This window comes from Homalodisca vitripennis, chromosome 6 (assembly GCF_021130785.1).
Source record: "Homalodisca vitripennis isolate AUS2020 chromosome 6, UT_GWSS_2.1, whole genome shotgun sequence".
NCBI lineage: Eukaryota > Metazoa > Arthropoda > Insecta > Hemiptera > Cicadellidae > Homalodisca > Homalodisca vitripennis.
In genome coordinates, this window is record NC_060212.1 from 95830968 (window position 1) to 95843836 (window position 12869).

At 33.3% G+C, this 12869-nt stretch overlaps 1 protein-coding gene across 1 annotated transcript in view; it reads right to left on the reverse strand.

Annotated features, from left to right (window-relative positions):
* Positions 1-1109: 1109 nt before the first annotated feature.
* Positions 1110-12869, reverse strand: part of LOC124364570 (nuclear pore complex protein Nup93-like) — a 45946-nt gene continuing 34186 nt past the window's right edge. The window contains exons 11-17 of the mRNA XM_046820128.1: positions 11626-11752; positions 11330-11480; positions 11070-11162; positions 10185-10424; positions 8102-8256; positions 6307-6355; positions 1110-1265 (exon numbers count right to left, since the gene is read on the reverse strand). Of these exons, the coding sequence (XP_046676084.1) occupies positions 1146-1265; positions 6307-6355; positions 8102-8256; positions 10185-10424; positions 11070-11162; positions 11330-11480; positions 11626-11752 (935 nt within the window). The 3' untranslated portion in view covers positions 1110-1145. The remainder of the gene's footprint in view (positions 1266-6306; positions 6356-8101; positions 8257-10184; positions 10425-11069; positions 11163-11329; positions 11481-11625; positions 11753-12869) is intronic.

Here is a 12869-nt window from a genome sequence, read left to right on the forward strand (position 1 = left end):
TGCTTTCCTATTTTACTGTTCTAAAACTTGTGAGAAACTACAATGAATGAGCAAGATATTATAACTGAAACAGAAAAAAAGTTAATACACTCAATAATAAACCACATGAAAAAGTCATTGCAAAGATTTGATTTAAACACACTCTCGTGTTGTAGTTACTCACCCAGCTCACTGAAAACTAAAGGCTCTAGTTTCCGATAACTGAAACATGGTGCCAATTTAAAATTTGTAAATACCATATTGATACTACCTTAAACTAGTAATACTTCTGTTGCTGACTTTTTGTTTGTAAACATTTCAATTCAATTCTTTTAGATTGCAATATATCGTAAACATACAACATGAAACATGTTAATAATTTTAAAGAACTAGGAAAACTTGGGTCTTCAGGTATCATAAATACAGTGTTCAATAAATTAAATGTGAATAAATATGGCAATGTAGCCGCAAACAGGAACTGTAAAATACGAGGTAAATAATTAATAACCATGTGAATTTATTATGACAGCTGATCAATATAAATATTTCAGTATAAACCCTCAGCCAATCAAAAACAAGGTACCCCAACCTCCTTGCGGTGTAGTACTCGACTAGCACCCATAACCAAAGAAAGGAAAATTCTTGGGATGGCCACCATGTGTAAGTTAATCAGACCAAAAGTGTCTGTGATTATTCTCAGCTAGATCACTTATGGTGAACAATTATAATTTTCCAAGCAATACGGGAAGTATTATTTAGTGACGTACCAGATCCCACAGGGTAAAAAGTAATTTCGTGTAACGTGCTTGTTCCTCTGTTCAAAGAAGTCATTCAGCACTAACATATTCAATAAATATTATAAAATAATAAACTTTACTATTTTATACTTAAGGAGGATATTGCACAGAAAAATAAAATACAGTCTCACTGGAGTAGGCTACTGTCGACAGCACAATCTGACGTCCATTAGTAACTATTATTTCCAGGACATTGTGCATCGATAGCAAACTTTGTAGCCCTAGCAGTTTCTAGTTATTAACAGAAGTGATATGCCTTAGTTTGGGTTGTCTTATACATGACTAAACAAAAACATCAAATTTCAAAAGGTATTGTACAAAAATAACACTTTGAAAGTATAAAATTAAATTTTTATTACGAAATTACAACTAGTTCATAAGGATTTCCATTTGTACAAGTCTTGCGTTAGTGTCTCCAGGCATACGGTAAGGTATTTTACCCGCATAAGTGGTCAAAGCGTGGGCACGCTCACGCAGGAATGCCAATTGCTGTAACAAAAACGAAAACATTAAATTTGAAATCAATGGGATATTTACGTTTCTTCATTTTAACATCACAAACAATATATAAGTGATATACAACCCAAATTAGACTAAACTGTGAAATTAAAACTGATTAGTTAATAGAGTTTTCAAATAATATTTGTCTAATCTAATAATACAGAGTACATATAAAATTTTACTATCATACTAATATAGCCATGACATTCACAATTACTACAAGTTATTAAAAATAGTCCTGGCTCAGTAAAAAAGTAGTAGATTTTGTTACGACGAAAATATTAATAATTTATTTCTAATGAAATTTCCATGTACACAATATACCCACCATATATTATATATAAAACCAATTTGAAATTAAAAAAAAATTGTTTATAACAATAAGTTTAGGAAATGATATGTGCATTACAAAACATATTGTTTATTTTGTCTCAATTCACAAATAATTGAGTTGCGTATTTTTTTAAAATCTGAAAGACCTATAATACAAAATTAAATGAAATATTGGAATGATTTATAAGATAAATTTATGTACGAAGTTTGATCTTGTTGCAGCATTTCTTTCTCTAGTTATTGATGGCAGAAAACTTATAGTTTGGTTTACATATAATTTACAACTTGATAACCATTTGAGAAAGAATAGGTTAACCCTTAGCACGCCGTAGACGGAATAATCCGCGATGTTATTTGGTCTTATAACGCCAAAGACGAAATAATCCGCCGATCGATAAAAATATATTTTATTACTGTTTTTGAAGTTTATAAGTTCAATACATAAGCCACAATACAAAGTAATGTACTGGCTTGACCAAATAATCCAGTTGCAGCTGTCAGCTGGCCTCAGTAGGTAAACAGTAAATTGTTTTGTTGCTGGCAGCTGTTGTCCCACTCCTGCCTGTACGCCGATGACGATACTATCCGCCATTACCGACTGTCAGTGGAGCACGCATTGTGCCTTTGGGAAATGTTCTTGCGTTGTCATTCCTTATACAAACAGTTGTTAAAAGTTATTGTTATCATGTTTTAGGTGTTATAATAAAGTTTTTATTGTTTCTTTTCTGTTGAGTAATTATGGCTGCAAGTCATGTCCCGAGACCCCATGGCTTCATCCCGATTTTTGTTTTGAAGTTTACCGTACAACTGCCTAAATCTAATATTATCAGAACTTATAAAATTCAGCATATTACACTTTATTTGTTTTCTTATCCTTGTACATAGTTTTCATATTTTTCATCACATGCATTTGATTACTCTGTAACCTAAATTTGATTTTGATTGAAATATTCCATTATTATGAAATAATGTGATTATTTTAATACAAGTATTTCATTATTGTAAAATTTATTTTTTGTGTGTGACTATTAGTCATTAGGAATGAATAAAAAAATTAGCTTTAAAGGAATTTTTATTGTTATTTTTTCACCTTAAATGAGCGTAATCTAAAAACTTACTATATTTATATCGGCGTTCAAAGGGTTAATTACACAAAGCTCAGGAAATGCTACAAACATTCCATAAAAGTTAAACAAAATTTTCTCTAGGTTCATAAATACCTTGTGTCTTTCAATATTCAACTACCACCTTAATAAAGCAAAATGGTGTACCAAGCTGGACGACAATAAATATATTACTAAGAAGATATGAACAAGCAAACATAATGGCTCTTCAATCAAAATCACAAGTTGAATTAAATTTGAGACACAGTTAATTTAAATTTATTATTCAAACATTTTATCTATCTCTGTGTTTAGGAAAGGTTACATGTTTAATTTACTTGTTTCGATACCATATGTTTTTGTTGTTTGCAAATGTTTTTATAACCTTCATTCTTATATATTTTGTTTATATTTTATTTTATACAAGCTTTTGATAATGTTACTGAAAAGTAACGAAATATTAAGCATTTCGAGTATAAGAAACATATTTTGTTTTATTTTATACCTATATATATATATATATATATATTTTGGGTACCCCTTGTGTGTGTGTGTATACATATATATATATATATATATATATATATATATATATACAGGGTGTATATTATGTCTGGGAAAACACCCAAATATATCCTTTAATAATTTAAATATAAATTTGAAACCTCTTACAATCGTGATAGAGATTGGGCATCTACTTTTTGGAACAATGTTTTGTTATGTCACACCAACGGGGGACGTCCTGCCGAGGGTATCGTGAATATTCTTAATGGAAGCCTATACCTTGTGATACATAATTTTAAAGGTAATAGCTTACTGAATTGAATGCCACAAACCGCATCTCAAAGGAATTATTCTATCAGAAAATAGAGCATTTTTTAGTATTGAAAATTTACTGATGTTCAACAATCTAATTTTAACATGGTTCTTGCCACAAAATGTGTTTACAACTAATTTTTTAGCATTTTTTTAAATGTTCAATTAAATAAAACAAAAATTTCATTTTAAGCTGGTTCTATTAGCACAAATTCGCCAGTTTTTATTACAGTACAATTATGGAAATACTTATGTTATTGATTTCTTATTACAAATAAAAAAATAATGTATGCTGTTAGAAAAGTCTTACAAACAAACGTTTTACCTGCATTTGGTGTCAAAGCAATTGTTCGAACTGTGTTCCTTCTACGGTTTGACAATGAGCCAATCTTGTGTAAAATGATTCGACAGAGTTGCCTAACATTTCTTCAGTTATCAAAGCAATCTCCTCTATAAATCCTGTTTCTTAGGTCTTCCAGAAATTATGAGGCTTTCTTCTATAAACATTGGATTTTAAATGACCCCATAGAAATAATCGATTGGTGACAAATCCGGAGATCTTGGAGGCCATTCGATTTCTCCTCTTCGGCCAATCCATTTATGAGGAAACCTTAAAATCCAAATACTCTCTTACCTGTCTCCCATAATGGGGTGGAGCACCATCCTGCTGAAACCATACATTATCAAAGTATTCTCCTGATGCAATTTGAATAGCTGGGATTATTTCATTTTGGAGCATATTGTAGTAAAGTTCGGCATTTAAATTTCCATTGATGAAAAAGGGTCCAACAATTTTGTTACCTAAAATTCCACACCATACCGTTCATTTTTGTGGTTTGCTGTGAATGGGACTCAGTAATCCAATGTGGGTTTTCACTAGCCCAGTAACGGCAATTGTGCCTGTTAACATTGCCATTTAGGAAAAAAGTTGCCTCATCAGAAAATAGTATGTTGGTCAGAAAATCTCTATTGTCATCACATTTGCGCATCACAAGTTCACAAAACTCAACTCTTCTGTCGTAATCATCCCTCACTTAACTGTTGGACTAAAATGAACTTTTAAATGGTTTTGTATTTATTAATTTTCAAAATCTTACTCACAGACATAGGGTGCATATCATGTTGCTGTGCAGCTTTTCTGAGCGATGTATGTGGGTCTTCAATAAATGTTTGCAAAACATCTAGTGCATGTTCTTCATCTGTTGCAGATTGTATCCTACCCGACTTTGGCCGATTACGTACACTCCCTGTCATTTCAAAACGCTCAATAGTTTTTGATATTGTTGAAACACTTATGGGATTCCTTTCTGGGAAAGTGTCATTAAACAAATTACAAACTTCCCGATAAGATCTTTGACGATCGCCATATCCTCGCATCATCAACAGAGTAATTCGTTCTCTTTCAGACAATTCCATTAAAATGCCAAATAAAAAACTGAACTACTGTAATTAGATAACTTGTTGACAGCAATGCTTCAGAGACACTGATTTAACTCGACAGGAATGATATGACCTTTGTCCATTTGTAATTTCCAAGCTTAGACCTGTCTAGTGAAAGCTCCATGTTCAACAAACTGAAACCTGTAGACCAGATGATTAATAAACACAATAATGTTTCTCATAGGCTAGTGACCTTTGTCTCTTTAAACCTTCCTGCTGACAGGAAAAACACCAAGTACAGATTCATAAGTAATCAGAGAAAGTGACTCATAAGTTTTATTCATTGTAATAAAAACTGGTAAATTTGTACTAATGAAACCAGCTTAAAAATAAATTGTTTATTTTATTTTAATTGAACATTTAAAAAAATGCTAAAAAATTAGTGATAACACATTTTGTGGCAAGAACCATGTTAAAATTACATTGTTGAACATCAGTAAAATTTTTCAATACTAAAAATGCTCTATTTTCTGATAGAATAATTCCTTTGAGATGCGGTTTGTGGCATTCAATTCAGTAAGCTATTACCTTTAAAATTATGTATCACAAGGTATAGGCTTCCATTAAGAATATTTCACGATACCTCGGCAGGACGTCCCCCGTTGGTGTGACATAACAAAACATTGTTCCAAAAAGTAGATGACCAATCTCTATCACGATTGTAAGAGGTTTTCAAATTTATATTTAAATTATTAAAGGATATATTTGGGTGTTTCCAGACATAATATACACCCTGTATATATCTACGCAAGGGAGTACCCATAAGTTCCCGCAATAGCTCTGCAGTGGTACAAACTACTGCCACTGGGTGTTGGTAGCATAACTCGCCATTTCAGTGCGGCCAGATCAGTGGTTTAATCTGTTCTTCTGTAGTGACAGTCTTTTCTGTTATTTTGTGATAATTTCCTATTTTTGTGATGGCAAGTTTGAGTGAACAGCGTGTAGCTGTGAAATTTTGTTTTCTGTTTGGTAAAAATGTCGATGAAACAGTTTTAATATTATTTGAGTATTTAAAATTTATATGTACAAGCAAATCCAGATTTCAAAAATGTGTTAATGCTCGATGGAACTACTTAGAATATACCTAACCAAGCTCCAAAACTCTTCTTAGATCTCAATAGTTTTGTATTGCCTGCTTCTTTGCCATGGATTTTTAGTTTATTCACAAACATAACTCTAAATAAATCTATAACATTTGATAAAATATTAAAACAGAAATTGATAGTTCAATGTTGATGTCAATATTTAGTCGACCTAAAATAACTAACACATGAAGAAGAAGAAGAAGAAAAAAAACGCACAATTAAATATTTCTAGTTAAACATAAATATAGTTACCCCTTCTTTTGTTTCTATCAGTTCACCATTCATTGGCTGGTTTTCTCCCCTGAAACATAAATTCAAGATGATTAATAATATAATAGTCATACAGTTAGTAAACATAGTTTGTGTAAATTAATTTTAAAATTGGAATGAATTTGAAAGCAATAAATTGTAGTAATCAAACATAACAGTTCGGAACAAATTTCTTTTTTAGATTTGTAAAACTCTTTTTAGAAAATTCGATATTTTCGTGAATAAATCTGCATTGAAATATAAGTCCCAATAGTTTGAACAAATTGGAGCTGACAGTACATCATACTATGAACATCTGATTATTCAGAAATAAAGACAAATTAAAATAATATGAGTAAGCAATTACAATAGAGGAATGCATGGAGAAAACATAGTAATGTGCGAGGTGGCAAAAGACAATTCTATTATTCTCATTATTTGGGTGTATAGTACTTTAAATATTTTTATTCCTGAAATACAACCAACAAACATAACTTAAATTACTGTAACATTATAATGGATCAATATTTATATACTAGATTGAGTTACCACCTTGACAAACATTCTTGAGGGTTCGCGCACCACCACTTTTGTTCGGCCAACATGTTTGCCATATGAGCTAATTTTTGTTGAGGCCAGTGTAGAATCACTTTTGTATCACAACTGTCACAGTCTGTTTCTTGTAGAGATTTTGTTTCTAGTAAAATTTTATGTTGTACGTAGTTATATTATAATAGTAATTGTGAGTGAAGAACAGTTAAACACTCTTCTTTTATTTATTAAGTTATATGGAGAGCTTATATGGAATCCATGAGGAGAAAGTTATAAAATTAAGAATAGGCATAAAAACAATTACTGCAGAAACTGGTACAGATGAGAGAAAAAAATGATTTAAAATTCCAGGTCCTTTTAATGTTGTTAGCAATTCAAAATTGACATTCCAGTAAGGTTGGAGAAGCGTAACCATCTTGCAAGTCCGCTCTAAAGTCTTTACCATTAGGTTATATTGTATGTCTACGTAATAACCAGTTGCCTCTGACAGCACAGACGATGCCGTTAATGGCTGATAACTTATATTTGCAGCAAAAATGACAGTACAAGCAAGTAAATGCCAACACACACCAACTTCCATTTTCAAACATTTAAAATGCAGCGAACACCATAATTTGTTTGATAAACATCTAAATTAAGGTTTGGCAAACATGTTTTGCAAATATTTAGTTCGATGAACTATATTATGTTTGGAAAACATGTTCATTGTGAATGTTTGCTCAGCGAGGATGCAGCTTAAGTCATTTGATGTATTAGAAACTTCCAGCATAAGTTCAGCCTATCCATACATATTTCCATAGACGTGCTTTCAGAGGTTTGTTTACCAACATTTTGGGCTCAGGTCTATTAAACTACTGTAGGTCTTTGGAACCAATTAGTCATGGTCAAACATGTCTGTTGTCAAATCAGTGCCCAGATCTGTTTATATAAAATACAGTACAGAGGGTGTAGAGAAGACTCCCTTTTTTAATGTAGAACAAATTTAAGGAACATTAGGCTATTTATTTTGTCCACAATCGGTTCTTGGAAAACAATATAAGCAATAACTACATCGTTCATAAGAAGTTAGACCTTATTTCCTTGTACTAATGCGAGTTCAAATTTCTTCCGACAGAGTACTAAAACTAAACTACGGTCCAGCACATATTTCTCTATCCTGGTTCATACATTATTTACAGAAATCAAGTCTTTAAAATAATTATGATAATAAAATAAAAAAAACAAAACAAAACAAACAAGAACTTACTTAAGTTTGGTATACTGTGAGTAGAGTATGTTCATGGTAGCCAGGAGCACGTCAGGGATGACACGGACGACTTCCTCCGCCAGCCCGTGGAACAGCTTCTCCATCGGTTCAATCTCATCCATTTTCAGGGGCACCAGGCGTGACTTTTGGATAGTCTAACCAAACAACACTAATGTCAAACAACTATCGAAAGATCATAGTAAACTCAAAAATACGAGGGCTGTTTTTTAAGTAAGGGCCGTTTTTTGTTTTTGTAAATAAACAACAATTATTTTTTTCAAAATACATTTATTTTCAGAATCTGCATACTTTTCTTTATTTTTTCTACATAGTTGCCTTGTTTGTTAAGGCACTTATCATATCTTAAAACTAAGTTTTGAAATCCCTCTTCAAAGAAATCTGCCGCCTGCTCTGACAACCAGGAGTTCACGGCCGTCTTGACTTCTTCGTCGTCATTGTAGCGCTTCCCGCCAAGATGATTTTTCAAGTAACGAAAAAGGTGGAAATCGCTCGGAGCAAGGTCGGGGCTGTACGGCGGACGATTCAAAACTTCCCAGCCAAAAGAGTCGATCATTTCCTGTGTCCGAGCAGCGGTGTGAGGCCTTGCATTGTCGTGGAGGAGCAGAATTCCCTTTGTCAGCATGCCGCGTCTTTTGTTCTGAATGGCGCGTCGGAGACTGGCCAGGGTGCGCAGTAGGCTTCTGAGTTAATCGTCATTCCTCGCGGCATAAAGTCCACTAGCAAAACACCGCGCCTGTCCCAGAACACAGTTGCCATAACTTTGCGCCGCGACAGCGTTTGCTTGGCTTTGACTTTGACTGGAGATGTTGTGTGCCGCCATTCCATGGACTGTTGCTTTGATTCAGGAGTGATATGGGATACCCATGTTTCATCTCCTGTGACAATTCGACTCAACGTGTCGTCTCCTTCCTCGTCGTAGCGGGTCAAGAAAGTCAAAGAACTGCTTAATCTCTTTTTTTTGTGATCCTCAGTGAGGAGTTTGGGTACCCATCTTGAGCACAATTTTTTAAAGTTTAGGTTTTCTGACACAATTTTGTACAGTACTGACCTGGACACTTGAGGAAATTCCATAGAGAGAGTGGTTATTGTGAACCGTCGGTCCTCATGAATTTTTGCGTCAACTGCAGTAATCAAATCTCCCGTGATCACAGATGGCCGGCCTGAGCGATCTTCATCGTGGACATTTTCGCGGCCATCTTTAAATTCTCGGACCCATTTCCGCACTTTACCTTCACTCATTGCCTTGGCACCATACACCTCACAAAGCTGACGGTGAATGTCAGCAGCCGACATGTTTCTTGCAGTCAAAAATCGTATCACTGACCGAATCTCACACGCGGCGGGTGATTCGATAATCTTAAACATTTTAAAGATCCACAGTAATGCATACAGGTTAGCTACAGAGCTGCAACTGGCATGAAGTTGTTCGCTAAGAATGCCGGGAGGCGGGGCGCACGCTCGTTACGGCAGGAACGCGAACTACTACCGTGTACGGGAGAACGGCCCTTACTTAAAAAACAGCCCTCGTATTTGAAAGAGAATCTTTAAAACTAAAAACAAATATTTTTTTCGCTCTTACAACAATACGTAGAAAAATTTATTCAAAACATGTAAAATATAAAATTGGTCATGTAACTATCATTGAGTTAATGGCAAATAACCATTAAAACTTGGATAAAAGGTTCTCAGTATAGAATACAGTTATTAAAAAAAAATACATCCAACTGTATTAAACTACATAGTATTGATATAAAAAGAAGTAACAGTTCTAGCCTATCTGATAACATATAAATGATTGGTATATGCACTGCTGTGGGGATTTACATAAATTCTATTTTAGTATCTGTAAAGGTTACTCAAATTATCACTTCATAACAAATCATTTACATACATTATCATACTTTACATTAGGTTACACAATTTCAAGTCAAAGTAATTGCACTACAACGTCTACTCATTTCTAATCTTCAAGATTTTAAATAAATAATAAAAGATAATTTTTGAAACGTTGTAGACTTCAATAAATGTATTATAATAGAAAAATAATACAAATTTAACTAACATCCAGAGCCAGTTGGTACTGTTTCTCAGCATATTGGTCGAAAAAAATGAGAAGGTCTCGCAAACAAAAGAAGGTAGCGGCGGTCTTGGCCGATGCTTTGAGCTTGATGCCACTGTAGCGTGCGCTGACTTGTTGGGCGTAGTCGGACAGCCGAGAGCGCAGCGAGGAAGGCTCATTGTCCACCCTGGCGACCAGCTGCACCATCAGCGTCGACATCAAGCGCAGGACCTCCTCATGCATCTGAAGACAACATAAGATTCCTTCAAGGATCATACATTTTTTCACTGCTATTTAATTGGCAGGTAACCTAAAAAGGTCTGGCTGAAAATGGAGATTTGTTGTCTAGAAAAAAATTAATAACTCCTTTAGTTTCATGAAAAATTAATCAAATGTTCCTCAAACCGAAAGGCAATGTCTATTATAATACAAAATGTTTCTTTTGTTTGAAGTTTGTTTTTAACGATGGAAGGATTGTGAAGGAAACAGGATTTTTTCAGACATTTTTTATCGTTCAGTGATACAAAAAAATCAGTAACAATACGTTTCGAGATCTGCAATCTGATCTCTCCTTAAGGTAACAATTAACCTAACACATAATTACAAACTAGGAAAAATCCTGTTTCCTTCAGAAAATGTTCTTATTGTAATGGTTTAACTATGAAATTATGATTTTAAGATGAAGGGACAAAATTCTTCACTTAGAGCACTTACTATTTTATGAATTAAGTTATTTGATAATTTCCTGTGCTCATTATGAAAAGAAATTTGCAACAATATAATATATAAGATTATAATTATTTGAAGTAACTAAATAACACTGCACACATTTAGTCATAAATGTGCAAGAGATAACATAAATGTTATCAATAATATTTTAACACTCACCCCAATAAGGTCATAGAGTTTGATGGCAATTTCGTACTCCCCTCGTTGCTCAGCCTCGTCAGCAACACGTTCGGTAACAGCCTCTCTGTCAGCCTGCAAATACCTTGATTTATTAACATTTAACGCAAAACAAAACAACACAGTTGCATGTTGTGTAATATATAACAACATGTTGCGTTTTATATATATATATATATATATATATATATATATATGTGTGTGTGTGTGTGTGTGTTTCAATAATGTTCTCTGGAACTCACCTTGTTTCCCTTGAATTGATCAATGAGCCCAGGTATTTTGCAGCCATCTGGTTCCAAAGTGCCAAGAACGTAGTCAAAGGCTCGTGTTTCCATCAACAAGTTACAAACACAAATCGGGAACATGTCGTCACCTTCTGATGACTTTATATTCCTGTAAAAATAAATAGACTTAAAGTCACTTTAGATTGAAATAAAGTTAAAAGCCTACTAATTTTGTGAGCTTGAATTATTAAGATATGTAAATATCGAGTCCCCATTATTTCTTAGTAACAATGAAATGAACTGCTTTTACTTACCTGAGACAATAATAGTAATGAAGAGCTTCGTAAATGTTGTGGCACTCGAATTTCTGAACATAAATCATCACCAAACGGACCAAATTGATGCGATGCATTGGTTTTGGGTCAGCAGGATCCACAAACACTAGAAAATATCCTATATATTGGTAATAGAAACTGAATTGGAATATATATATATATATATATATATATATATATATATATATATATATATATATATATTGAACTAAATATATGTATAATGGAAAAAATTAACCTCTGTCTTTATATATTATTTATAATAATCAAAATAAAAGAAAAAGTTTTGAAAAAGCCATTACATGACATGAAATTTGTTTTTTGATTATTAACTTTTGTACAAAATGGAGAACTCCAAGAAGTTGAGAACTCAAAATATTCAAGTGGCGACACTATTCTTGTGATTCAATCTAACATAATTTACAAAACACTATTATCTTATCCAAAAACAAAATTTTAACACATTGAAAATTATATTGAGCTGTTGGTATAGTTCAAATAAACATAAATTCCCCTTTATTCTAACTGTTACATAATTAAACATAAAACAAAAAAGCATTGCATATCATTAACAAATGACTTACAGTATTTTTACATAAAATGTTAACTTTGGTTTCCTTTTTTAAAAAAAGGGAAAGATGTACGGATTAACTTCAAATTTTAATAAAGAGGATATCCATAAATTATTCTATCATACATTACAAACTGATAGAGAATAGAACTGTAGGACAAAATGCCTATTTAATGACTTGTATTAATCAAACAGTGCTAGTAGAGAGTAATAAATGAATGACGTACCTACGGCAGGAAGGGTTGATGCAACTGAATTTTGAATTTAGCTCCAGTTCACCTTACTTTTATTGCAGGGTCTGATATTTGACAGCGTCTCAGACTTGACTTCTGGGATCTGGAGTCATGTTCGCCTGAAGAGCTCCAAAGAAAGTCGAAGAAGAAGAAGCTCAAAACGAAACATTTACATTGTTTCAACATCAGAGACACCAGTGTACCTGATGAGACAATGAAACTACCACTTCACCTATTTATAGGTGCCTCTGATGTTGAAACGATGTAAATGTTTCATTTTGAGCTTCTTCGTCATCGACTTTCTTTGGATCCCTTCAGACGAACATGACTCCAGATTCTCGGAGTCAAATCTGAGATGGTGTCAGATACCAGACACTGCAATAAAAAGAAGGTTAACTGGAGCTGAACTTAAAATTCAA